At 42.9% G+C, this 27,900-nt stretch overlaps 2 protein-coding genes and 1 non-coding gene across 11 annotated transcripts in view; all 3 read left to right on the top strand.

Moving 5' to 3' along the window:
- The first annotated feature begins 266 nt into the window (after positions 1–266).
- On the top strand, positions 267–6,300 carry ARGFX (arginine-fifty homeobox). Its single transcript, XM_077993846.1, has 4 exons — positions 267–373; positions 1,386–1,501; positions 4,322–4,470; positions 5,734–6,300. Exons 1-4 carry the CDS (start codon positions 267–269, stop codon positions 6,298–6,300), a joined length of 939 nt encoding a protein of 312 aa, XP_077849972.1.
- A 5,381-nt stretch (positions 6,301–11,681) lies between these two features.
- LOC114676624 (small nucleolar RNA U13) lies at positions 11,682–11,784 on the top strand. The gene has a single exon (XR_003727673.1). It is a non-coding gene; the product is annotated as a small nucleolar RNA U13 (small nucleolar RNA).
- A 1,683-nt stretch (positions 11,785–13,467) lies between these two features.
- Positions 13,468–27,900, top strand: part of FBXO40 (F-box protein 40) — a 37,321-nt gene continuing 22,888 nt past the window's right edge. For 3 of the 9 annotated variants that reach the window (XM_077993842.1, XM_077993841.1, XM_077993844.1), the window contains exons 1-2: positions 13,471–13,889; positions 23,615–23,716. The gene's annotated coding sequence lies outside the window, so the exon portion shown is untranslated. Of the gene's footprint in view, positions 13,890–23,614; positions 23,717–27,900 lie in introns of all 9 variants that reach the window. The other 6 variants (XM_001111331.5, XM_077993840.1, XM_015129973.3 and 3 more) reach the window with 5 other exon arrangements.

The following is a 27,900-nucleotide window of genomic DNA, read 5'->3' as shown; positions in this document are numbered from 1 at the left end:
TCCCTCTACTTTGAGTCACAAAGATATTGACACACGATTTCTTTTGTTATTTCTAAAGTTTCATTTTTGACAAGTACAGCTAGAGTATTTCTCTATGTTATAAAATATGAATCATTTTCCAGCTGAGGTAGAGCAATTGGGGGTTAACCTCACTTGCCAGATGTAATACAGCAAGCTCAGGCTCCTTGAAAGCATTGCTATCAAGCGAATGAATTCCTCATCAGCATTCCCTATCTCATAGGCCTTCCATCTCAGATTCAGACACCATGATGAACAGAATGGCCCCAGGGAATCGCCAGCCAGACCCTTTCATCAACAGGAAAGATCCCAACATGAAGATGATACAACCGCAGGATCCAGCTAGTCCCAGTGAGTATCATCCTTCTTTCTCCTCTTTCTCTCTCTACTGCCCCCTTCTCATGTGGCCCTGTAATTGCATTTTGCATTTGTTTTAAGGCAGCTATTGATTGTTGCTAAAAATCTATTCAAAAAGTCTTCCCATTATAAAAGGAGAAATACATTTCAAATCAAATGGGCCTTTGGTCCATGGTTGATTCAAATTATGAGAGATAAGCTAAGAATATAATATGTAGAGCAAGTGAGAACGTTTTTCTAGGAGAAAACATCTGAAGCATAGAGAGATAGAAATTGAGAAATCTCCTTTTCCAAGGCAGGTATATTGTGGCCCAATATGGTGGAAAAATTAAAATTAAAAAAAAAGCTCATTATTCAGAGTAGTAGTGTATACATGTATAAAAAGATTTATTTACATAAGGTGGATCTTAGTGAATTGTTCTGAAATATGTATTTGTTATTTGATATTTTACCCTGGAGGTTTTCCAAACATTGTTTTTTCTATTTTTAGTAGAGATGGGGTTTCACCATGTTAGTCAGGATGGTCTCAATCTCCCGACCTCAGGTGATCTACCCGCCTTGGCCTCTCAAAGTACTGGGATTATAGGCGTGAGCCACCGCGCCCAGCTAACTCCTGACCTTGTGATCCGCCTGCCTCTGCTTCCCAAAGTGCTGGGATTACAGGCATGAGCCACCAAGCCTGGCCGGCTTATTATTATTATTATTATTTTTTCTTTAAAGATGGAGTTTTGCTCTTATTGCCCAGGCTGGAGTGGAATGGCGCGATCTCAGATCACTGTAACCTACACTTCTTAGAATCAAGTGATTCTCCTGCCTCAGCCTCCCAAATAGCTGGGATTACAGGCATGCGTGACCACACCTGGCTAATTTTTGTATTTTTAGTAGAGAGGGAGTTTCACCATGTTGATCAGGCTGGATGGTCTTGAACTCATGACCTTGGGTGATCTATGAGCCTCAGCCTTTTTTTTTTTTTTTTTTTTTTTTTTTTTTTTTTTTTTTTTGAGAAGGAGTCTCGCTCTGTCGCCCAGGCTGGAGTGCAGTGGCGCGATCTCGGCTCACTGCAAGCTCCGCCTCCCGGGTTCACGCCATTCTCCTGCCTCAGCCTCCCGAGTAGCTGGGACTACAGGCGCCCACAACCGCGCCCGGCTAATTTTTTGTATTTTTAGTAGAGACGGGGTTTCACCGTGGTCTCGATCTCCTGACCTTGTGATCCGCCCGCCTCGGCCTCCCAAAGTGCTGGGATTACAGGTGTGAGCCACCGCGCCCGGCCGAGCCTCAGCCTTACAAAGTGCTAGGATTACAGGTGTGAGCCACCAGTGCCCGGCCAGGCTTAATATTATTAATATGTCAGTACTACCTAGGCAATTTACAGATTTAATGCAATCCCTATAAAAATCCCAGTGGTGCTTTTTGCAGAAACTAAAAATGTCTATCCAAAAATTTATATAAAGTCTCAAGGAATCCCAAATAGCCAAAATAATGTTGAAAAAGATGAACATATGAACAAAGCTAGAGGCCTCATATTATGTAATCTCAACATTTATTACAAATTACAGTAATCAAAGAGTGTGATGCTGGCATAAAGACAGATATATAGACCAATAGAAGAGAACAAAGTCCAGAAATACATCCTTGCACATATAGTCAACAAGGGTGCTAAGGCCATTCAATTGGGACGGGACAGTCTCTGAAACAAATGGTGTTGGGAAAACTGAATATCCACATGCAAAAGAATGATGCTGGATCCTTATCTTACCACACGCAAAAATTAAAATGGATCAAGTCCTAAACACAAAAGCTAAAACTGCAAAGTTCTGAGAAAAAACATAGGGGAAAAGCTTTATGACATTTGATTTAGCAATGGTTTCTTGGATATGACACCAAAAGCACAGGCAACAAAATATAAATAGATAAATCAGACTACATTAAAAATAAAAGCTTGCATGATCAAAGGACACAATCGAAAGGGTGAAATGGGGCTGGGCATGGTGGCTCATGCCTGTAATCCTGGCACTTTGGGAGGCCGAGATGTGTGGACCACCTGAGGTCAGGAGTTCTAAACCAGCCTGGCCAACATGGTGAAACCCCGTCTCTACTAAAAATACAAAAAGTAGCCAGGCATGGTGGCAGTCGCCTGTAGTCCCAGCTAGTTGGGAGGCTGAGGTGGGAGAATCGCTTGAACTTGGGAGATGGAGACTGCAGCAGAGATCATGCCACTGTACTCCAGCTTGGGTGACAGAGAGAGACTCTGTCTCAAAAAAGAAAAAAAAAAAAAAAAGTAAAATGGCAAACTATGGAGTGGGAGAAAATATTTGCAAAGCATTTATCTAATAAGGGGTTAATAGCTATAATACATACAAAACTAGAACTCAACAACAATTTAAAAAAAAATCCAATTAAAAATGGGCAAAAACCTGAGGTCAGGAGTTCAAGATCAGCCTGACAACATGGAGAAACCCCGTCTCTACTAAAAATACAAAATTAGTCAGGTGTGGTGGTGCATGTCTGTAATCCCAGCTACTCGGGAGGCTGAGGCGGGAGAATCACTTGAACCCGGAAGGTGGAGTTTGCGGTGAGCCAAGATCACGCCATTGAACTCCAGCCTGGGCAACAAGAGCAAAACTCCGTCTCAAAAAAAAAAAAAAAAAAAAAAAAAAAAAGGCAAAAACTTGAATAGATCTTTCTCCAAAGAAGATATACAAATGGACAAATCCATGAAAGATGTTCAGCAACATTAATTATTAGGGGAAAGAAGATCAAAACCACACCCATTAGGATGACAACTATCCAAGAAACAGAAAATAACAAGTATCAGTGGGGATGGGGAGAAATTAGAATGCTTGCAGGAATGTAAAATGGCGCTGCCGCTGTGAAAAATAGGATGATGGTACCTCAAAAATTAAAAATAGACTCACCATATGATACAACAATTTCACTTAGAGGTATATACCCAAAAGAATCGAAAGCCGGGTCTATGCTGGGCATGGTGGTTCACACCTATAATCCCACTTGGGGAGGCCAAAGCAGGAGTTTGAGACCAGGCTGGGCAACATAGTGAGACTCCATCTCAAAAAATTATCCAAGCATGGTGGTAATCCCAAAGTGCTGGGATTACAGATGTAAGCCACCGTGCCCAGCCGAAAAAAGTTTTTTAATTAGCCAGGAGTGGTGATAGTGCCTGTAGTCCTAGCTACTCAGAAGGAGGAGGCCAGAGGATTGCAGGAGCTCAAGAATTCAAAGTTGCAATGAACTGTGATCGTGCCACAGCACTCCAGCCTGGGCAATAGAGCAAGACTTTGTCTCTAAAAAAAGAGAGAGAGAGAGAAAGAAAGAAAAATCCTATTTGCCAGATGAGATGGGCTGGATTCCTGAACAAATAAATGAAGAGGGGAAACCCATTTAGACCAGTGGGTTATATTCAGGTGCAAAGACATGGGGTTTATTCCTAGTTTTTTCTATTTCATAATAAAAAAAAAAAATTTGGCTAGCTCTTGCACAGAATATTCCTAGTTTCTAGAATAACGAACGTGTGAGAAAGATGAGAAGACAGAAGCTACTATCCACTGTCCTGAGGTTAAGTAGGGTAGAAAGACTGAGTACCAGAGAATAAAAGTAAAACAGAAAACTTTTCAGTGCAGGCAGGCAAACTAAAACTCAGAGGAGCCAGTTTCCAGAGTGAACAGACTGAGTACACAGAAAATTGAAGAGGTAACTCATGTCCTATCAGAGACAAAATCTCAGAAAGCAGAGAACAGAGCATTGTTACACAGGGCTCAGCCATTCAGAATCAAGACCTGGGATCTGCATTTTCTGGATCTTAAGCCTGGTTGGAGGAAAGGCATGGGAGATTCACCATAGTGATTTGTTTTTTGGTTTTTGTTGTTTTGGTGGGGGGAGAGATTGGTAATGTAAATGTAACCACCCCTTCTTTATCTCTGCCCTGAAGCAACATGGAGAAGGCATCAAGAACGTACTTCATTCTCCCGCCAACAGTATGAAGCGCTAGAAGCTCTGTTTAGCCAGACCATGTTCCCAGATAGAAATCTTCAGGAGAAACTAGCTTTGAAACTCAACCTGCCGGAGTCAACAGTAAAGGTCTGATCCCCTGTGGTGTGCTTGGTACCCCCATCCAAGCCACATTCACCTATCCAGCCTGGAAATTCCCCACCCTCCACCCCTGCCCCACAATTGTATTTCATTGAGTACCTACTGAAACGGTATCAAACTGGGGACAGACTGGCCTCACTCATGCAGTTTGAAAAATGAGAAAAAATGAGGTTCAGAGGCAAAGTGACTGGGCCACAGAGATAGGAAATAGTGTTGCTAGAATTAAAACTCCAGAAATCAGATTTTTTACATTTGTACTATAGAGTTCAAATAGGGGAAAGGTGCTCATCCAGACAGACTCCTCACTTAGAGTCTTTTTAAGCAAAGCCCTGCAATCTGTTTATTCATAATGCTACCAACAGGCAAATAATACTCCCTCTAACCTCTGAGCCTGCTAAAGCCCATGACATTTTTCTTTTTCTTCTTTCTTTTTTTTTTTTTTTTAGAGATGGGAGTCTCACTGTGTTGCCCAGGCTGGTCTCAAACTCCTGAGCTCAAGTGATCCCCTCGCCTTAGACTCTCAAAGTGCTGGTATTACAGATGTGAGCCACCGTGACTGGCCATACATTTTTTTCTTGTTTTTGTTTTTGAGACGGAGTCTCTCTCTGTCACCCAGGCTAGAGTGCAGTGGCACTATCTCCACTCACTGCAAGCTCCACCTCCTGGGTTCACGCCATTCTCCTGCCTCAGCCTCCCGTGTAGCTAGGACTATAGGCACCCGCCACTGCACCCGGCTAATTTTTGTATTTTTAGTAGAGATGGGGTTTCACCGTGTTAACCAGGATGGTCTCTATCTCCTGACCTCGTGATCCGCCCGCCTCGGCTTCCCAAAGTGCTGGGATTACAGGAGTGAGCCACTGTGCCCGGCGGGCCATACATTTTAATTGGAGTATTCCTTACAGTAGAGGCCTGAAATAATCCTTAAAAATCCTTCAGTTCAAATTACTCACCTCTCCCTAGATCCTAGATCCCTGAACCAGCCTCTCTTCTCTAGAGTTCAGGACCCTGTCTCTGAACCCCCATCACAAACCCTGAAACACACCCACTTTCTTCCTTTCTGGGGCCCCAGACCTGATCTTCGTCATCCCTCCTATTGACTCCAGTCATGCCCATCTCTGCTTTTGCAGAGCCCAGTGTCATGGTGAATTTGAGAGGACATTAAGATTATAACCTGGCTGTTTTCACTCAGGAGAAGCTTCAAATGCCTTCTCCAAGAACAGCCCACAATCTCCCCTCTTCCCCCACTCCCAGGTTTGGTTCAGGAACCGGCGATTCAAATTGAAGAAGCAGCAGCAGCAGCAGCAGCAGCAGCAGCAGCAGCAGCAGCAGCAGCAATCAGCAAAGCAACGAAACCAGATCCCTTCATCCAAGAAGAATGTGCCCACCTCCCTCAGAATGTCCCTCAATCCTTATGCTTTTTCTCCTGTGATTTCAGATTTCTACAGCTCCCTTCCACCTCAGCCCTTAGACCCTTCCAATAGGGCATGGAACTCTACCTTCACTGAGAGTTCCACAAGTGACTTCCAAATGCAAGATACTCAGTGGGAGAGGCTGGTGGCCTCAGTACCTGCTTTGTACTCTGATGCCTATGACATATTCCAAATCATAGAACTGTACAATCTTCCTGATGAGAATGAGATATCCAGCTCTTCTTTCCACTGTCTGCATCAGTATCTCTCACCCACAAAGTACCAGATAGAAGGACAGGGTTCCTCTCTCAGCACCTTTGCTGGTCCAGCTGTAGGCCTATCTCCCGCACAAACCTGGCCCAGTATGACAAGCCAAGGCTGTCAAGCCTACAGTCAAGCCAACAGATAGCCTGGAATTTCAGAAAACCTCCAATATGGTAGACTTGGGACTAGAGTACTAATAAATATGGACCATTTAGAAAGGAGGTCTTCTTGCCTCTTGTACATGACTTTTTTTTCCTTTGTCTCATTTTAACCCAAACATCTGGGTCTGTGCCTCTGATTTCCATGGGAATGTTGCAAAAAGAGTTTTCCAAGTAGAGCTGGGCACTACGTAATCAGCCCCACAATTCTCCCTGAGAAGCCTGCCTAGTCCCTTACACGGCCAATGAGACGCCAAAATTCCCTTCCCAAAACTATCCTGGAGTTTCTAAAAGTAGGACAGTGGTTTTGGGGGTTTTCCACTTCATTTTTATGAAAGTAGGTCTCACTCTGTCACCCAGGCTGGAATATAGTGGTACAATCACAGCTCATTAAAGCCTTGACCTCCTGGACTCAGGTGATTCTCCCACCTCAGCCTCCTGAGTAGCTAGGACTACAGGTGCCCACCGCCACACCTGGCTAATTTTTGTTTTTGAGACAGAGTTTCACACTGTCACACAGGGTGGAGTACAGTGGCGGGATATCAGCTCACTGCAACCTCCACCTCCCAGGATTCAAGTGATTCTCCTGCCTCAGCCTCCTAAGTAGCTGGGATTACAGGCATGTGCCACCATGCCTGGCTAAATTTCATATTTTTACTAGAGATGGGGTTTCACCATGTTGCCCAGGCTGGTCTCGAACTCCTGACCTCCAGTGATCTGCCTGCCTTGACCTCTCAAAGTGCTGGGATTACAACACTTTGAGCCACTGAGCCTGGCCAATTTTTGCATTTTTTGTAGAGACAAGGTTTTGCCACGTTGCCCAGGCTGGTCTCGACTTCCTGGACTTAACGCCGTCCACCTGCCTCAGCCTCCCAAAGTGCTAGGAATACAGGAGTGCACCATTGCACCCAGTTGGGTTATCCAGTTTAAAAACACTTTTTTTTTTTTTTTCAAGGAAACCAAAGAAAACATCATCCACTTTCTGTCTGTATCGTTCCGATTTTAGTATATGTGTTGCGGAAGTGAGCACACTATCATCCACTTTTAATGAGAAGAAGTCATAAACTTACATTTTGTTTCCAATTTTTAGGGTTTTTGTTGCTGCTGTTGTTGTTTTTTGAGACAGCAATCTGTCACCGAGGCTGGAGTGCAGTGGCACCATCTTGGCTCACTGCAGCCTCTGCCTCCTGGACTCAAACAATCCTCCCACCTCAGCCTTCTGAGTAGCTGAGACTACAGACACACATCACCATGCCTGACTAATTTTTGTATTTTTAGCAGAGACGGGGTCTTGCCATGTTGCCCAGGCTGAGTTTGGGTGTTTTTTTTTAAGGGGACTTTCAGTCCTAATTTGAGGGGAAATTACTATTACCACTAGTTTTAATATATAGTACAATGAAAAAAAAAATATATATATATATAGTACAATGGTCCAGACATAATAAAAGGTGTAAAAACTGGCACAGGAAGAAATAAAAACAGAGTTTTGAAGGTGAGATGATAAACTTGCAAATCTAACAAAATAAAAATAGTCAAACTTTTAGAATGGTCCGGGCTTGGTGGCTCATGTCTGTAATCCCAGTACTTTGGGAGGCCGATGCAGGTGGATCACCTGAGGTCAGGATTTCGAGACCAGCCTGGCCAACATGGTGAAACCCCATCTCTACTAAAAATACAAAAATTAGCTGGGCGCGGTGGTGGGCGCCTATAATCCCAGCTACTGGGGAGGCTGAGGCAGGAGAATCACTTGAACCTGGGAGGCAGAGGTTGCAGTGAGCCGAGATCACGACATCACACTACAGCCTGGGGGACAAAAGTAAGACTTCGTCTCAAAAAAAAAAGCCGGGCGTGGTCACTCACGCCTGTAATCCTAGCACTTTGGGAGGCCAAGGCAGGTGGATCATGAGGTCAGGAGTTCGAGACCATCCTGGCCAACATGGTGAAACCCTGTCTCTACTAAAAACAACAAAAAAATAGCTGGGCGTGGTTCAGGAGCCTATAATCCCAGCTACTCGGGAGGCTGAGGCAAGAGAATCGCTTGAACCCGGGAGGCAGAGGTTGCATCGAGCCAAGATCGCACCATTGCACTCCATCCTGGGCAACAGAGTGAGACTCAGTCTCAAAAAAAAAAAACCAAAACTTTTAGAATGACATTTTAGCACATTTTCCAGCCACATGATTAATCTACGAAATTAGTATCATTTCTGAACACTAGTAATAAAGAAACATAAGGGCCAGCCGTGGTGGTTCACACCTCTAATCCCAGCACTTTGGGAGGCCAAGGCGGGCGGATCACATGGTCAGGAGATCGAGACCAGCCTGACCAACATATTGAAACCCCATCTCTACTAAAAATAAAAAAAAACTAAAAAAAAAAAAAAGCTGGATGTGGTGGCACATGCCTATAATCCCAGCTACTCGGGAGGCTGAGGAAGGATAATTGCTTGAACCTGGGAGGTGGAGGTTGCAGTTAGCTGAGATTGCACAACTGCACTCCAGCCTGGACAACAGAGCAAGACTCTATCTCAAAAAAATAAATAAATAAATAAATAAACATAAGATAAGTACCGCTCAATGAAAAATGTACAAGTACCTAGGAATTCATGAAGAAAATACCTCTGTGGAGAAAACTTCAGAACTTAAAAAAGAACACAGAAAACGTTTTGAATACACCAGGCATGGTGGCTTATGCCTGTAATGCTAGCACTTTTGGAGGCCAAGGTGGGCAGATCACGAGATCAAGAGATCGAAACCAACCTGGCCAACATGGTGATATCCTGCCTCTACTATAAATACAAAAAAAAAAAAAAAATTAGCTGGGTGTGGTGGCACACATCTGTAGTCCCAGCTACTTGGGAGACTGAGGCAGGAGAATCACAAGGATTGAAATTATGCAGTGTGTTCTCCAAACATGATGGAATGAATTTAGAAATCAATAATGGAAGAAAATTTGGGAAATTCACAAATATGTGGATATTAAACAACACATTCCTAAATAACCAATGGTTAAAGAGGAAATCACAGTCTGAGCAACATGGCAAAACCCTGTCTCTACAAAAAATACAAAATTAGCTGGGCATGGTGGCCAGAGCCCATGGTCCCAGCTACTCGGGAGGCTGAGGTAAGAGGACCCCTTGAGCCACAGAGGTCGAGGCTGCAGTGAGCCGTGACTGTGCCACTGCACTCCAGCTTGAGCAACACAGTGATACTGTCAATAGATAAATAAATAGAAGAAATTATAAGTAAAATTGGAAAACACTTGTAACTGAAAAAAACAAAAGCACAACAAACCAAAACATGGGATAAAGCTAAATCAATGCTTAGAAGGAAATTTATAGCTTCAAATGCTTACATCTTTTTTTTTTACAAAAAAGGTCTCATCAATAGTTTTACACAGGAAGGAAGTGGCATAGTTTTATTACTATCTGTCAAATTAAACTTTAAGGCAAAACTTTTTTATTGAGATGGAGTCTTGTTCTGTCACCCAGACTGTGCAATCTCAGCTGACTGCAACCTCCAACTCCCGGGTTCAAACAATTCTCCTGCCTTAGCCTCCCAAGTAGCTGGGACTACAGGTGTACGCCACCACACCTGACTAATTTTTGTATTTTTAGTAGAGATGGGGTTTTGCCATGTTGCCCAGGCTGGCCTCAAACACCTGAGCTCAAGTTATCTTCCTGCCTCAGCCTCCCAAAGGGCTGAGATTACAGGTGTGAGCCACCTCACCTGGCCAAAAGAGTTTTTTTTAGAAATAAAGTATATTAGACAACAACAAAAGGAACAATTAACCTGAAATACATAATAACTCTGAACTTGTATATACTTAAAAACATTACCCAAAATATATGAGACAAATTTTAACAAAAATTAAAATTCTTAAGAAAACTTCACCAATACATAAAGTGTGGTATATTCATACAACACTCTCAATAATTGATAATAACAGTCCAAAGAAAGCAGAAAGAAGGAAAGTCTAGAGCAGAAATAAATAAAATGGAGAATAGAAAAGCAATACAGAAAAAATTTATGAAATCAAAAGCTGGTTCTTTGAAAAGATCAACAAAATGGCAAACGTTTAGCTAGATTGACCACCCCCTCAAAAGACTCAAATTATTAGAATCAGAAACAAAAAGGCAAGATTTTATCACCAAACTTATAGAAATAAAAATTATTAGAAAGAAATACTATGAACAATTGAATGCCAACAAATTAGATAAATGAAATGGACAAATTCCTAGGAAGACACAGAATACCAAATCTGACTCCAGAAGAAATAGATGTTGAGAATAGAGCTTGCTATGGTATGAATGTGTCCCCCACAGCTCATGTGTTAGAAACTTAATCCCCAAAGCAGCAGCGTTGAGAGGTGGAACCTTTAAGGGTGACTAGGCAGAGCCCCCATGAATGGATTAATGCCATTATTGTGGGAGTGGGTTAGTTATCTCAGAAGTGGGTTCCCGATAAAAAGGATGGGTTCAGTGCTCTTCCCCAAAATCTTTGTCCCCACCCCCACCTCTCTCTCTTTTCTGTCTCTCTCTCTTTCTCTCTGTCTCTCTTCCCTCCTCCTCTCCCTTCCTTCTGCCATAGGAGGATGAAACATGAAGGGTCTGGCCAGATGTGGCCCCTCCGTCTTCCATCTGAGACTGGAAGACTTCCCACCTTCAGCACTGTACGAAATAAATCTGTCTTCTTCATCAATTACCCAGTCTCAGGTATTCTGTTATAACAACACAAAGCGGACTAAGACAGAGTTATAACAAGCACGGAGATTGAGTTAACAATTGAAAACTTCCCACAAAGAAAAGCCGAGTTCCAGATGGCTTCACTGCTAAATTCTACCAAAATGTTTAAAGAAGAATTGACACCAATCCTTCACAAACTTTTCCAAAAAACAAAAGAGGAGGGAACTCATTTTGTGAGATCAATATTGTCCAGATACCAAAGCTGAACAAAGACGCCATAAGGGAAGTACGGACTATAGTGAGTATCCCCTATCGGAAATGCTTGGAACCAGAAGTGTTTCGGATTTGGAGTTTTTTGCATTTGGAATATTTGCACATACATAATGAGATATCTTGGGGATGGGACACCAGCCTACACACAACTCATTTACGTTTCATATATACCTTATATACATAGCCTGAAGGTAATTGTACAATATTTTAAGTAACTGTGTGCATGAAACAAAGTTTTGACTGCGTTTTGACTATGACCCATCGCATGAGGCCAAGTGTGGAATTTTCCTCTTGTGGTGTCACATCAGTGCTCAGTTTTGGATTTTAAAGCGTTTTGGAACTCAGATTTTCAGATTGGGGATACTCAACTTGTAATATCTCTTCTGAATATAGATGCAGAATTCCTCACTAAGGTCCTTTTGTAGTTCATCAGTGTGATGACTGGGCATTCACGCGAATGTGTGAGAGTGCCACCCTCGAGCCTTGTTTCAATGTTGGCACATTATGCATCTGACTTGAAAAAACAAATTCTCAGTAAAATACTAACAAACTAAATTTAGCAATATGTAAAAAGGATAGATACCATGACCAAGTAGGGTTTATTCAGGAATGGAAGATTGATTCAACATTAAAAAATTCATCAATGTAATACACAATATTAATAGAACGAAGGACAAAAACCACATGATCATCTTGCTGGGCACAGAAAAAACATTTGATGAAGATCCACACTCTTTCTTGATTCACTCAACAAACTAGAACAATCAAACTCCTCACCTTCAACTTGATAAAGGTCATCTACAAAGATCCACAGGCAACATCGTACTTATTGGTGCGAGACTGAATGCTTGTCCCCTAAGATCAGGAACAAGTGAAGTGTGGCCACTCTCACCACTCTTGTTAAACACAGTGCTGGAAGTTCTAGGCAGGGTAAAACAGCAAGTAAAGGAAGTAACAGGCATCCAAATTGCAAAGAAAGAAGTTAAAATATTTCTGTTAACAGATGGCATGATCTTGAAAATCCTTTGGAATCCACAACAAAACTATTAGAACTAATAAACCAGTTCAGCAAAGTTTCAAGATTCAAGATCAGTGTAGAAATTTTTTACAATTTTTAAACTGCTATTTGCTCATTCCAAATAAGTTTACCTCCATGGACATATATGTATGGAAGAATCCAGGGGAAAGGTTAATTCGATGGCTGTTAATCACAGCCAAATTTAGCACATCTGCTCTTAGTCAAAATACATTCAAATACATTCAAATAACAGCTGGCATTGTTGAGCACTTGCTATGTGGTATATATCATTCATGTGCCTTATGTGTACTGACAGTTACATGTGGTCAAACCAAGTATCATCGCCATTCCACAATGGAGAAAACTGAAATAGAAAATGGTTAAGTAAATTGGCCAAAATCACATACCTAATCCCAGAACTTTGGGAGGCTGAGGCGGGAGGATCATGAGGTCAGGAGTTCAAGACTGGCCTGACCAACATGGTGAAACCTGGTCTCTACTAAAAATACAAAAATTAGCCAGGCATGGTGGCGTGTGCCTGTAATCCCAGATATTCAGGAGGCTGAGGCAGGAGAATCACTTGAACCCGGGAGGTGGAGGTTGCAGTCAGCCGAGATCCTGCCACTGCACTCTAGCCTGAGTGACAGAGCGAGACTCCATCTCAAAAAAAAGAAAAAAGAAAAAAAAACACCAAAGCCAGGATTCTATTTGCTTTTTTCTTCACAAGATCCTGAATGAGTTTATCTGAAGATGATAAGATAAAGAACACTAGACTGAGAGTTAAACAAGCTCTCTGGGGCTTTCCTCTGGCTCTTCCACTTACAAGATGTGTGATCTTGGATGAGCAATTTCCCTTTTCTGAATCTCTGTCTCCTCATCTGTAAAAAGAGAGAGTTGGACTAAATGACAGCTAAAGCCTCCTACAACCTCTAATTCTCTCCCACTGGATTTACTCTACACCTGGTTTCTGAATTACAAACTCTCCCTTTTCCAGCCACCTAGGAAAGACGAGGACCAAGGGAGGACACACACTTACTTGTCATGACAAGAGATAGGAGAAACTGAAGCAGGACAGCATGTCACTTACACAAGTTGCTGCTTCAGCCAGTGATGGGTTTAGGTGAGCAGCATGGTTATAATTAGAGCAGCAGCCAGTCCTGAATGCTCTGCCAGCCTCCTCCAGCACAGCTGGGCTGGCCGATTGCACATGTAGGAATCTGAGAGGCTGCTCTTGAAAATGATCCTTCTTAAAAGGATTTTCTGTCTTCCTCTAGGGAAGGAAAACCTATTGATATAAAACTTCACTTCCCATTCAGTTTCCCCTGCTAAATGCCACTCCAGGAGAGACTGAGTGTTGATAAATACAGGGGAAGGAAAAAGTCGTAAGCTGAGCCTGGTCACATTGCCCCTTGTGATATCGTTTTATTTTTAACTCGCAACACTTGGACTACTTCTGTTGAAGTTTTCGCTCCTTTCCCTGCCTTCCCAACAGAACTGTGTCCTCTACTGCAGCTGACGCAACCCAGCCACCTCCCAGCAATCCGCTTAGTTGCAATCAAGGGTTCAGGTGCAAGCAGATGCTGACTTAGCCCGTTCCATTAAGGTAAGCATTCAAACAGGAGCAGGTGCACCATGAGGAGGATATTCAGAGGTGAATATGCAGATGAAGCTGAGCCGCATATCACTTTTGTGTCCTGTGGAAGAGGATTGTTAAGCAAATTAGTTATGTAAAGATGTGGGGGAAAGGCAGGCACTGAGAATGAGATCCAGCCGTGTGTAAATTTCTGTTTCCAATTCAAGAGCAGGTAGAGTACTTGCTTTCTGACAGCTTAGGTTCTTTCTTCTATAATCAACCAGAGTAGTTATGATATCTGTAAAGTTACAACATGGTGATGGGTGGGGGGATCTGGGGGAGTGGAGGAGGTGGTGAGGAAACAAGTGGAAGGCCTAGAACCCAGGATTTCTATTTCCTTTTCTTTCTTTTTTGAGACAGTCTTGCTCTGTTGCCCAGGCTGGAGTGCAGTGGCACCATCTTGGCTCACTGCAGCCGCTACCTCCCAGGTTCAAGTGATTCTCCTGCCTCAACCTTCCGAGTAGCTGAGACTACAGGCACACACCACATCTGGCCAATTTTTGTATTTTTTTAGTAGAGACGGGGTTTCACCTTGACGGTCAGGCTGGTCTTGAACTCCCGGCCTCAAGTGATCTGCCCCCCTCAGTCTCCAAAATTGCTGGGATTACAGGTGTGAGCCACTGTGCCTGGCCCAGAATTTCTATTATTTGTTTATTTAATTCATTGTAATTATTTTTTTTGAGACAGAGTCTCCCTCTGCCGCCCAGGCTGGAGCACAGTGGCGCAGTCTCAGCTCACTGCAACCTCCACCTTCTAGGTTAAAGAGATCCTCTGCTTCAGCCTCCTGAGTAGCTGGGACTACAGGCCTGTGCCACCACGCTTGGCTAATTTTTGTATTTTTTGTAGAGACGGGGTTTCACTTATTTCTACAGGTTTTTGCCTGTTGGCCAGGCTGGTCTCGAACTCTTGGCCTCAAGTGATCCACCCCCTTTGGCCTCCCATAGTGCTGAGAATACAAGCAAGAGGAGCTGCGCTTGGTCAGAATTTCTCTTTTCTGAAGTCTAAATGTTGTGATCTTTTCTCCAGTCAATACTTGCTGTGTTTAATTGCAAGTCATTCTCACGTAGCTTAAAATTTCATCTGCTGTGTCATACTACCGGTTAACAAGCACAACTGTATTTTCTGTATGTACTATTGAAACTCTGCAGAGTTTAAAACCTTTTATTCTCCAACAATATTCTCTAAGTGTGGCCCTCTTCTCCCCAGCTCTCTTGAGTCCAAAGTGCATCCATGAAATATAAGTGAGATATTTTTCAAGTTGAGAAACTTATACAGGCTTATGCACCAAAACCAAAGATTGTTATAAGCTTGAACAATTTTGCATATTCAGAGGGATAAAAGTAAAATAACTAATGATAATGAGGTATCAAAAGTTATACGTATAGACAGTTTCTCGCTTCTAGAATAACTGTATAGTGTTGCATGCACTAAAAATTGGCAAGGTAAGGGAACAGTGTTTATTTTCTTGTTTTTCACTGGTTCAAAGTTCAGCTAAGGACGTCCTGGGAAGTGGCCTATGCAGGAAAAGGGATTCTGTACACTCTGACCTTTGATGTGTACAGGCTAAAGCCACCAATGCCAAGTAAAAGGAGACCAAAAGTAACTATTCAGATACCTTAACTCCTGGTTCCTTCCTGTCTGTCTCTGTAACCTCCATATGTACCCCAAGTCTCTGTTATAGGTGTCTGGGTTATAATTATGTCTGTTTCCTGGGCACAAGCAAATTCACTGTGTATAATCACCTAACTTCATTTAATTTTTCCAGGGCTTCCACAGCAGCAAGGTCTCCAAGCTGTATGCTGGGGCGCGGTCCTGGTGAAACTAGGGTGTGTTGGCTTACAAGTAATCAAGCAGACAGGTTGAGTCCCAGATACCTCTAGACAATCCAGTTACTTTAGCACTTTCTTGGCCAATACAATGGTAATTTAATAGAATAGTACTGATACATAAACACCAGATATGAGAATTAACTAGCTAATTCAATAACTAATAAGTATAAAGGTAGAGAGATTTCTAGTATAGCTGGAGAAATCAGATTGCGAAGTGGAATGGATCTGGAAAAGGGTGGCTATGTTTTAGGATAAAGTGAAGGTACTGGAATTGCAGCGTCGAAGCCAAGGATTATGGAACCTAATGTGGGAATTATCCTCAGCAAATTGATTGTGATAAAATCTCAAGAAGGCAAAGAGATTACTTTAATAATTAACTTCACAAATTTTCTTTCCCGACAATTAAATATTTCCATAGCAGAGAAACAGGTCAACAATGCATAATTAAAGTAATTAATTGGCTGGTTAATAGGTTAAGAGTTAAAAATATCTTTGGCCTTTAAATTTTAACCTCATCACTTTCCCTGAAGTTAAAGCTCAGAAATAAATCATTATTGCCAGGGCCAGCCACATGAGGAGGCAGAATGGTTTAGTCACTGACATCATGTGAGGGGTGCTGAGAGGGCCCCTTGCCTAAAAATATCTCCCTGACATCAACCCTGTTTGCCTACTAACTTTAAAATTATAGAAAAGAATGTTAAAACTATTATCTGCTAATCCCATTCTCTTTTGCTTGAGTCAGTGATTTAAATACACCTGCTATATGTGTTAGCATGACTTTGTTGGCCAGCAACACTTGGTCACCACCTCCTCCTTCTTCCAGGCTTCGTCCTACTCTGCCCTTGGTAGGACTGCCAACATGCCTTGGCTGTCACCACTCAGGTAGCTTTGTGTGGTGCTGTGATATCTACAGACTCTCAATAAAACTTCAAAGCACAATAGAAAAAAGGCACTTGACTAGAACCAGACAATCTGGGAGCATAGACAAGACATTTCACTTCTCAGACCCTCAGTTTCTCTTCTAGGAAACAAGGAGGTTAAAACAGACCTTTTCCTTTCAAAATGAGGTCCTTAGAACATCAGCTTCATCTGGAGTTTGTTGCAAGGGAAGAGTCTCAGGCCTCACCCGGGTCCCATTGGATCAGAATCTGCATTTTAAAAAGGTTGCCTGGGTGATTCCTTTGCATGTTGAAGTTTGAGAAGCTATGGAATAGCAGATTTCTTATTATCTGCCTGATCCAGAGTTCGGATTCTATGACTGCCAAGTGTTAAAAAGAAAAAGTACTTTAATCCCCTGCAAACAATCTGGCAGTGCTCAGAGTATCTATTATAAATCCAGCCCACTGAGGTCTTTTCTTCAATGAGGCCTACATTAACCTAAGTTGAAATGATTTCCTTTTCACCTTAAAAAAAAAAAAAGCAGCCCCAATTAGCATACATCTGACATCACTCTACTTTCTTCCTAAATTTGTTCCAAATTACTCTCACAGCTTTTAAAATGCTGCCTTTTTAATGGTTCAGTTTAATTCAATTCACTCCTATTCAATGTTCTTTGACTGAGTGCTGGGGGCAGTGTTGGCTCTACTCACCCTTCAGTCCCTAGAAGCCCAATTGGTGGGTCCTAAAAAGGTATTATCACCCTCTGTTGATATTCCGGTCAGACCTCCTTCCACTGCCTGCACACACCTCGCTGGCGACAACACTTGTGCCCATCATTGGAACCTCTCTCACCATTCTCACCATCACAGCAACTTTGCCAGGTTCTGCCAACTGCCACAGTCAATCACAAGAGAGAAGGCAAGTCTCAAGGACCTCGATTTCCTTTTTTCTTAATGAGCAGAATAACTCAGATGAGCAATAAAAATTACAAATTTTGGCCTAGGAAACAAAGATGCCTTCAAGTTGTCTGTACGGCATCTACAAAGTTCCAGTCCTAAAGCTGCACTATTCCAATTCCTAAGTGCTTAAGGAATGGCTCATGGTGATTAAAGGGGGCCGAAAGTGGGGGGAAGTTTGGAGGTTTACATTCTTAAAAGAGTGGGGAAATAATTTTTTAAAAATAGAATTTTAATATCATCAAACTGACAGTGGAATATAAGATACATTGGAGTGAGGGGGACTGAAAATGGAAAGGCTAGACACGGGCTACAGGAGGACAGTGAGAACACATGAAGGCCTGGAGGAGGGAGTTGACTGTGAGAATGACCTTCCTCATAGAGTGACTCATCTATTACACACTCCTTATTTCATCTCATTTGATGCTCGTGCAACCCTATGAGTTATTATAGGCCCTATTTTTTTTTTTTTTTTTTAAAGACAGAATTTTACTCTGTTGCCCAGGCTGGAGTGCAGTGGCATGATCTTGGCTCACTGCAACCTCTGCCTCCCAGGTTGAAGTGATGCTTGTGCCTCAGCCTTCTGAGCAGCTGGGATTACAGGTGCCTGACACCACACCCAGCTACTTTTTTGTAGTTTTAGTAGAGATGGGGTTTCTCCATGTTGGCTAGGCTGGTGTCGAACTCCTGACCTCAAGTGATCCACCTACCTCAGCCTCCCAAAGTGCTGGGATTACAGGTGTGAGCCACCGTGCCCTGCCTATAAGCCCTATTTTTGAATTAATAAATTAGCTTTAGGGAGATTAACTTGTCAAAAATCACTCAGCTTATTCATAGGAGTGCTCATTGATTTACTTTATATTGGGGGTGTCAGGTAAGGATTCTCTGTGGAGGTAACATGTAAGCAGAAAACTAAGTGGCAAGAAGGAGTCCACAGTGCAAATACAGAACGAGAGGAGAATTCTCCTGGTAGAAAGAGCAGGTACACAGGCCCTGTGCTGGAATAAGTGACAAGACCAGAGCAAAGTGCATAAGGGCGCGAGGTCAGGTAAAAGAGCAAGCAGGGGAGAGCTCATGCATGGCCTCATGGGCCAAGAGAAGGATTTCAGAGTTTATTTCCTTGTGAAGGGAATCCACTGGAAATTTTAAGTGGGGGAGTAATAACCTAGTTTTGTAAATTGTTAAAAATTACACTTCCTGCTTTTAAATATGGCCAATCCATTCTCCCCAAAATAGAAGCTTTAAAATTCCCCTGTCTTAGCAGTGAACATAATATGATTTAGATTTAAATATTCCAAAGATTCACACAGAACTAGATTTTACTAGATGTGCTAGATGTAGTTTAAATGGAATATGAGTTGGTGGAAGGACCTGGTGTGTGAATTGAGACATGGTGAAAATGGAAGGAGTAAGACTGATCATAAACCCATTGCAAGGATGATGCCTGGCATTGGGCAGTGGTGGAGATGGAAAGAAGTGGGTAGAATTTGCCCACTCCTTTTCCAGATCTTTCATCAAGGCCTTCCCACCTAACTGGCAATCCTTCCACCTTGGTCTCCCACAGTGCTGGGATTACAGGCACGAGCCACTAAACTGGGCCCAATTTACTCCTTTCTGCGTGGTCCACACAGCACCACAATCTATATCAAATCGAGTTGCTGCCCCCTTGCCAGGTGCTAAATGCTTCCCTATTTCTTTAAAAAAACAAGCTATGCCTAAGGCTCACACACCTGGTCCTTCCACCAGCCTATGTTTCTTTCTTTCTTTTTTTTTTTTTTTTGAGACAGAGTCTCGCTTTGTCACCCAGGCTAGAGTGCAGTGGCCGGATCTCAGCTCACTGCAAGCTCCGCCTCCCAGGTTCACACCATTCTCCTGCCTCAGCCTCCCACGTAGCTGGGACTACAGGCGCCCGCCACCTCACCCGGCTAGTTTTTTGTATGTTTTAGTAGAGACGGCGTTTCACCGTGTTAGCCAGGATGGTCTCGATCTCCTGACCTCGTGATCCGCCCGTCTCGGCCTCCCAAAGTGCTGGGATTACAGGCTTGAGCCACCGCGCCCGGCCCCTATGTTTCATTTAAACTACTACATCCAGCACATTCCATGTAGATCTTCGGACTACTTAAGTCTAACCTATATTAGTTTGACTGCTATCTCCTACAGGGGAACTTTAACACTCATATTTTGGAGAAAATGTGTAGACCATATATTTAACTTCTGTTCATTTTTAAGAGGATAGAACATACTGCTTTTTCAGACAAGAAGCAAGAATTTAAATGTGAACACAGGGGCCAGGCGCGGTGGCTAATGCCTGTAATCCTAGCACTTTGGGAGGCCGAGGTGGGTGGATCACCTGAGGCCAGGAGTTCGAGACCAGCCTGGTCAACATGGCAAAACCCCCGTCTCTACTAAAAATACAAAAATTAGCTGGGTGTGGTAGCGCACACCTGTAATCCCAGCTACTCAGTAGGCTGAGGAAGGAGAGTCGCTTCAACCCAGGAGGTGGAGGTTGCAGTAAGCCAAGATCGTGCCACTGCACTCCGGCCTGGGTAACAGGAGCGAGATTCTGATTCTTAAAAAAAAAAAAAAAAGTGAACACAAGGCATAGAAATTAAAAGGGAAATGGCACCTGGATAGCCATACTCTGTCTCAGGCATAGATTTTTGTCAACCTTTTCACAGTGAAGAGTTTCTATAATCTGAGTGCTTTGATCTAGTAGATATTTCATTTTAAGTATCAGAAACCATATTGTAGTGCATACACACACACACACACATATATATATGTGTGTATATATATATTTTGTTGTTGTTGTTGAGACGAAGTCTCACTCTGGTGCCCAGGCTGGAGTGCAGTCGCATGAATCACAGCTCACTGCAGCCTCAATCTCCCAGGCTCAAGCAGTCCTCCCGTAGCAGCCCTCCAAGTAGGTAAGACTACAGACATGTGTCACACTTGGCCACACTTGGCTTTTTTTTTTTTTTTTTTTAGTAGAGACAAGGTCTTGCTATGTTGCCCAGGCTGGTCTCAATCTCCTGAGCTCAAGCAATCTCCCACCTCGGCCTCCCAATGTGCTGGGATTGTAGACATAAGCCACAGCACCTGACCTACGTAGTGCATATTTTTTAACCCTACAACCTTCCCTTTCACATTTGTATCCTCTGAAATGCAAAGCCATTGGGCCTGGATGCTCCTCTTGTTTTCTCTGCCCAGAGAGGGCACAGTATGGGATATGATCCAAAGAAGTACCAAAAAAATCACCATAAGGATGGAGGTGCTTCCTAAGGAAGGGCATCTGGCTCCTTTACAACCTGAAAAGATCAATATATGTGGACACTATTCTATGCCCCATCTCTAGCAATGGGCTTGCATTTTCCCCAGACCATGTGGATCAAACACCTGTGTCTCTGTGGGTCTCTGAGGGACAAGTGTGATGTAGCAAAGAGTATAGAGTTTGAAGACAGACAGGCCTAGGCCTCTTTGTGCTTCAGAATCCTTATTCGTAAATTGGAAATGGTAGTACCCACCTCACGTGGTTGTTGTGAGAATTAAATGAGGTGTTATGTAAAAGCATAGGAAAGGCACTAACATTTCATTTCTCTGCCTCCATAACACCCAAAACTCAGAGAAATCTGTCAATCTAGGAAAGTCAGACAAACCCCACGGAGGATAAGGATCCTGGTACTGTGCACAGGAGCAGAGAAGATTGGGAGAACAGGGCATCTTCTATTGCAAGGCAACCAATGATATATCTAATTTGATCATTTTGGGGCAACACCAGTTGGCTCCTACTTAAGGCGATCAATCAACTGTCCAAGTTTGCCCAGGACTCAGGCATTTTCTGGGACATGGGACTTTCAGTGGTAAACCAGGAGAGTCCCAAGCAAACCAGGACAAATTGGTCATCCCACTTACCCAGTCATGATTAGACTATCGAGAGTTCCAGATTGACCCTTATCTCAGTGAGAACAATTTCCCCCACATATACAGCAAAAGGCTCAGATGTGATTTGTTCACAGATGTGAGGCTATTTCATCTTCCCCCTTCCTTTCACTGGCAAACTTCTCTGGAGTGGTCTCTACTCACCACGCCTTTCTGCTCTGCACACGTCCTCTCTCAGTCACTCGTCAGGTGTAGCTCCAAAGCCTGGTAGGAGATCTTTAAATAGCAACATGAAAAAAACCAAAAGCATCTTTGTTATCCCTTAAAGGGAAATTTTCAAGTAACTTCAAAGAGCTGGAGAGCAATAAGGCTGTACCATAAATGTTTCCAGCTTCAATAATACGGTTCCCAAGAAAATACTATTCCCAAGAACCATATTCCATAGTGCTGAAGGATAAGAAATGATTGAGCTTAAGAGTTAATCACCAGGCCGGGCGCGGTGGCTCAAGCCTGTAATCCCAGCACTTTGGGAGGCCGAGGCGGGCGGATCACAAGGTCAGGAGATCGAGACCACAGTGAAACCCCGTCTCTACTAAAAATACAAAAAATTAGCCGGGCACGGTGGCGGGCGCCTGTAGTCCCAGCTACTCAGGAGGCTGAGGCAGGAGAATGGCGGGAACCCGGGAGGCGGAGCTTGCAGTGAGCCGAGATCGCGCCACTGCACTCCAGCCTGGGCAACAGCGTGAGACTCCGTCTCAAAAAAAAACAAACAAACAAAAAAAAAAACAAAAAGAGTTAATCACCAGTATGCCTCCAGCCAGACACATTCCTGCTGCTGGGGCAGAGTTCTCACCGCACACATGGAAGCACACAGAACTAGCCAGCCCTTCTTTTCCTTCCCAGGAACTGAGCTCAACTTAATGACAGAACAGCATGGCAAATATGAAGTTAGACATTCCTGGAGCTGGTAGCTTTTTTCACAGATCCTTATTCCATTTGTGATTTTCCCCTTCTTTCCCATCTAAAAACCAGCAGGGGACTCTGAATTATCCAGACTTTGTCCTCATTGGTGAATTTATCTTCTGAATAAAAATAGATGGTCACATTCTCTCAGCCAGGACAGGCCCTGCCAACAATGGAGTATATGCTTACTAGCTTTCCTTCCTCTATCAGCAAACAACACATTTTCAATGGCTAAGGGTCACACTGCACAGCTAAAATGCCACACTTGCTCTGGCAAGAGCTCTTTGGGGACCTCCCATAAGCAGTAGCATTGTCATCATTGTTCTTAACTTGGCAGTATCACTTGAGGCTGTAGCTCACTCTTTCCTTTGCATCTGTGACAACATAATCCTGACTCTTTTAGCTCTCTGGTCTCTCCTTCTCTGGTTCTACTTCTTCCTAATTTCCCCCAAAGCCACCATACTTGGCTATGTAATTCATGGCTTCAGTTTCTATTCTGTGTTTTTACTTCCCCACATACGGCTTCCTCTCTCACTTGCAAGTGGATACTTCTCAAATCTGCATCTCCACATTCCAGTCCCTCATCTTCCCATCCATGAGATCTATCACCCTCTCAAGCATCTTGTATTAAACTTGAAGGACCCATCTTTCCTCCCCAAATTGTTCCCTCTTTAGATCTCTATTTTTCTCAAAAATTATAGCCAACATTCTTTCTCCCTGGTTTGAAATCTTGGCATCAACTTTGTTTCCTTTTTTGCCATCCCAGCTGGAAATAAAAATGTGATTCTCCCTTTGTAATGTCTTCTGTGTGTCTCATCTTGACTATTTTTACTGTCATCAGTCTCACCCATCCAAGCTTCCATCGCATTCTCCACACAGCAGTATCTAACTCTAGGTCTTCCTACTCCATTTATTCCTCCAGTACTCCTACTTAACACCCCAATTACAGTGTTAAATGGCTCCCTACTGTGTATCAAATAATTCCAGATACTTTAGCCTAATATTTAAAAATGTCCACAGTAAGTCCATAATGGACTCTTTTTTTCCAAAAGTGACTGGAATATGGCAGGAATCCACCTGCACATTACATTGCATGTTAAGAGATCAGTAGCTGGACTCTTGGACCCAAAAGATGTGTTTCCTGCTGGATCCTATTCTGCTCCAACACAGTCCATTTTTGTCCATTCAGGCTTCTCTAACAAAAGATTCTAGACTGGGCAGCTTACAGACAACAGAAACTATTTGGAGACTGGAAAAGCCAAGATCAAGATGCCAGCAGATTCCGTGTCTGGTAAGGGCCTTCTTGGGTCACAGACTGCCAACTTTTACTCCTGTCCTCATGTGGTGGAAGGCACAAAGGATCTCTCGGGCTTCTTTTATAAGGGCACTAGTTCTATTCATGAGGGTTTTACTGTGATGTCTTAATTGTTGCCAGAAAAGAGTGCCCTGATCCAGACCCCAAGAGCGAATTCTTAGATTCTCACAGGAAAGAATTTGAGGCAAGTCACAGAGCACAGTGAAAGAGCAAGTTTATTGGAAACTACTCTGTTACAGACTAGGACATCCTCAGCAAGAGGAGGAGTGCTCCATCTTTTGTTAGCGTCTGTACTTATAAGAAACTATAAAGAGGTAAGTTAACTTGGAATGTGCAGACGTGCTCCGATGTGCTCACTAAAGGTAGTGGCTGTCAGTGTTATCGATGACCATCAATACTTTAACCTGAACTTGCTCATTAACATTATCTTTAAGTAAAGAGGGCTACACTCTCGGGACATATGGACATTCTGTAGGCTTGGTGAGAGATGTTTTGTCTGGCCATAAATATTCTGTAATTATAAGTGGTGGTCAGCTTGGGATGTGGCTATTTTCAGATCATAAGTATTAACCCTACAGGTGCCTTGTGGGTGCCTCACTATTCACTTAAAGATGACATCACTTTGGTCATGTTTTTTTATTATTATTATACTTTAAGTTCTAGGGTACATGTCCACAACATGCAGGTTTGTTACATATGTATACATGTGTCATGTTGGTGTGCTGCACCCATCAACTCGTCATTTACATTAGGTATATCTCCTAATGCTCTCCCTCCCCCCTTCCCCTACCCCACAACAGGCCCTGGTGTGTGGTGTTCCCCACCCTGTGTCCAAGCGTTCTCATTGTTCAATTCACACCTGTGAGTGAGAACATGTGGTGTTTGGTTTTCTGCCTTTGCAATAGTTTGCTGAGAATGATGGTTTCTAGCTTCATCCATGTTCCTACAAAGGACATGAACTCATCCTTTTTTATGGTTGCATAGTACTCCATGGTGTGTATGTGCCACATTTTTGTAAACCAGTCTACCACTGATGGACATTTGGGTTGGTTTCAAGTCTTTGCTATTGTGAATAGTGCCACAATAAACATACATGTGCATGTGTCTTTATAGCAGCATGACTTATAATCCTTTGGGTATATACGCAGTAATGGGATGGCTGGGTCAAATGGTATTTCTAGTTCTAGATCCTTGAGGAATCACCACACTGTCTTCCACAATGGTTGAACTAGTTTACAGTCCCACCAACAGTGTAAAAGTTTTCCTGTTTCTCCACATCCTTTCCAGCACCTGTTGTTTCCTGACTTTTTAATGATCACCACTCTAACAGGTGTGAGATGGTATCTCATTGTGGTTTTGATTTGCATTTCTCTGATGGCCAGTGATGATGAGCATTTTTTCATGTGTCTGTTGGCTGCATAAGTGTCTTCTTTTGAGAAATGTCTGTTCATATCCTTCGCCCACTTTTTGATGGGGTTGTTTGATTTTTTCTTGTAAATTTGTTTAAGTTCTTTATTAGCCCTTTGTCAGATGGGTAGATTGCAAAAATTTTCTCCCATTCTGTAGGTTGCCTGTTCACTCTGATGGTAGTTTATTGAGATGGAGTCTCGCTCTGTCGCCCAGGCTGGAGTGCAGTGACATGATCTCTGCTCACTGCAACCTCCACCTCCCCAGTTCAAGCAATTCTCCTGCCTCAGCCTCCAGAGGAGCTGGGACTAAAGGTGTGTGCCACCACGCCCAACTAATTTTTTGTATTTTTAGTAGAGATGGGGTTTCACTGTGTTAGCCAGAATGGTCTCGATCTCCTGACCTTGTGATCTGCCCGCCTTGGCCTCCCAAAGTACTGGGATTACAGGTGTGGGCCACCATGTCCGGCTCTGGTAATGTTTTATTAAGCCAGAGGCCTGATGAGTAGGGGTTCCTCTAACATATTTTCCCCTTCTGTCACAAGTGGACTCTTAATCCTAAGGGACACTGAAGGGTGGGGGTCAGTCTTCTGGAACCTCTTCCTGCTGAGAAAGGTCATTGATATTAACCCTGCCTAACTTTAAGGGACCTGTCATGCTGGGAGGGGTCTTAACCAGAGGTAGCTTGAAGCTGTTGCAGTTGACTGGAGGAGCAATAGGTCTGTAGGTTTGTAGATCACTCATAAGTTGATATCCTGAAACATAGAAAGTTATATATAAACATAGAAAGTCATACAAAAAAAAGTTTCTATAAACACAGAAAGTTATATATAAGAATTATAGTTATAATTATAAATCATGATATATGAGTACCATACGTTGTGAATTAAGGATTAATAATAAGAATAGGACCATGCAAAACATACAAAATGTGCAGCAACAATAAAATCCACAATGTAAAGATATGCCTATTCCAATTATTATAGCCAGGGTAACAAATGGAACTTTTTCCACCATGATGGCCCTGACCCAAACCATGATGCTAGTCATTATCTAAAGACAGTGTGCGATTAGAGATGGCTTTAATTTGTTGATTTATATCTGGAGGGTCAAATAAATATTGTCTGAGTTATTTAAGATATATATACAATATTTAGTTCTGATAATAGCACAGGTTCCTCCCTGTGCTGCAGTCAGAGTATCTAGTGACATTCTGTTTTGCGTGACAGCCTTACGCATATAATACATTTCAGCATTTATAAAAGATGTATCTCACAGGCTGTTACTTAAACCCCATTGGGTATCATTGACAATGGCCTCAACATGCCAGATAGCATCTTCCGATCTAATAGATGGTAGAAAGAGTGAGGCCAAGTGGTTATACCCATGAAAAATGGATCTGGCCCATATGCTGGTTATGTGGAGAAGGTTGGCTGGCTTTTTTTTTTTGACGTGGTCTCACTCTGTTGCCGAGGCTGGAATGCGGTGGCATGATCTCGGCTCACTGCAACCTCCACTTCCTGGATTCAAGCAATTCTCCTGCCTCAGCCTCCCAAGTAGCTGGGATTACTGGTGCACACTACCACACCCGGATAATTACAGATGTCTGAAATTCCTGACCTCAAGTGATTCATCCACCTCGGCCTCCCAAAGTGCTGAAAGTGCTCAGATTACAGGCATGAGCCACTAGGCCGGCCCAGCTGGCTTTTTAAAATAGTCTTTGTCCAGTGACCCAGGGTCAAGATAAGCTTCACGTAGCAGATAAGTCCATTTGTTGCAGGACTATGGTATGTTGGCATTGTCTTGCAGGAATCCATCCCATGACACAAGTAGCATTTGTCAAAGCATCAAGGGAGTGATTCCATTGTTCCTAACACAATGGGACTACCTGACTTAGGTGTGCTGCAGAGGTGGTTAGTCATATAAAACCATCCCAAATTTGAAGAAATCATTTTTCAAAACTAGAGTTTTTGAGCTTTTTAGTTCGGATGTTTATCTTTGGGTCTAGAAAGGAGGTACCCAGTGCAAGAAACTTTTCTGTGGTCTCATTTGCTGAGAATGGCTTCCTATGCCCAGAATTGCTAAAAGTGTTATTAACTGGCCATTGGGTTACATTGTTCCAAGTCAGGCCAGATATTTGTACTCCTATCCATTATTTAAGTCCCTCTAAGTATTCTGTAAGTTACCTAAGCATGTCCTGTGTGGGGGATATCCACCAGGGCAAGCCTGAGGTGCTAGAGAAGGGCAATAGCTCACAAATCCAGCAAGAGAACATTGGCATAGTCCTGTGCCCATTGTAAGAAAAGATTTGAACCTCCAGCAATAGTGAAAGGAAGGACAGAAGCCCCAAAACAGATACGAATAAAAGAGAAGCTGTATTCTATAGTTATATCCTGTAAGGGCATAGATATTGCTTACCCACAGCTGGGACAGACTCATACCAGTAAAAGTAAAAGATGACCAGGAGGAGGATCAGGAAAACTAACCTGGCCCCCAAGCTTATCCAGAGCATCACGTTGTAAGAAGAAGCTTCCAAGGATTTCTCCTGAAGAGGAAGTGTAGACCTTCTACTGGCTCACAAGAGTAGACTAGATTAGCAGACTGGGTGTTGGTAGCTTGTGGGGCTTCATAAGAAACAGGTTTAATTCAAGACAAATGTACCTAACTGTGAATCCCTTGCAGTTTAACTGCTATTGGAGTGCTCAGAGCACTTGATATGGTCCTTTCCACATTGGGGAAAGCTGGTCGCTAGAG

Source organism: Macaca mulatta, chromosome 2, assembly GCF_049350105.2.
Source record: "Macaca mulatta isolate MMU2019108-1 chromosome 2, T2T-MMU8v2.0, whole genome shotgun sequence".
Lineage (NCBI taxonomy): Eukaryota > Metazoa > Chordata > Mammalia > Primates > Cercopithecidae > Macaca > Macaca mulatta.
Note: the sequence above shows the minus strand (reverse complement) of the source record. Positions and strands in the feature narration are given on the sequence as shown.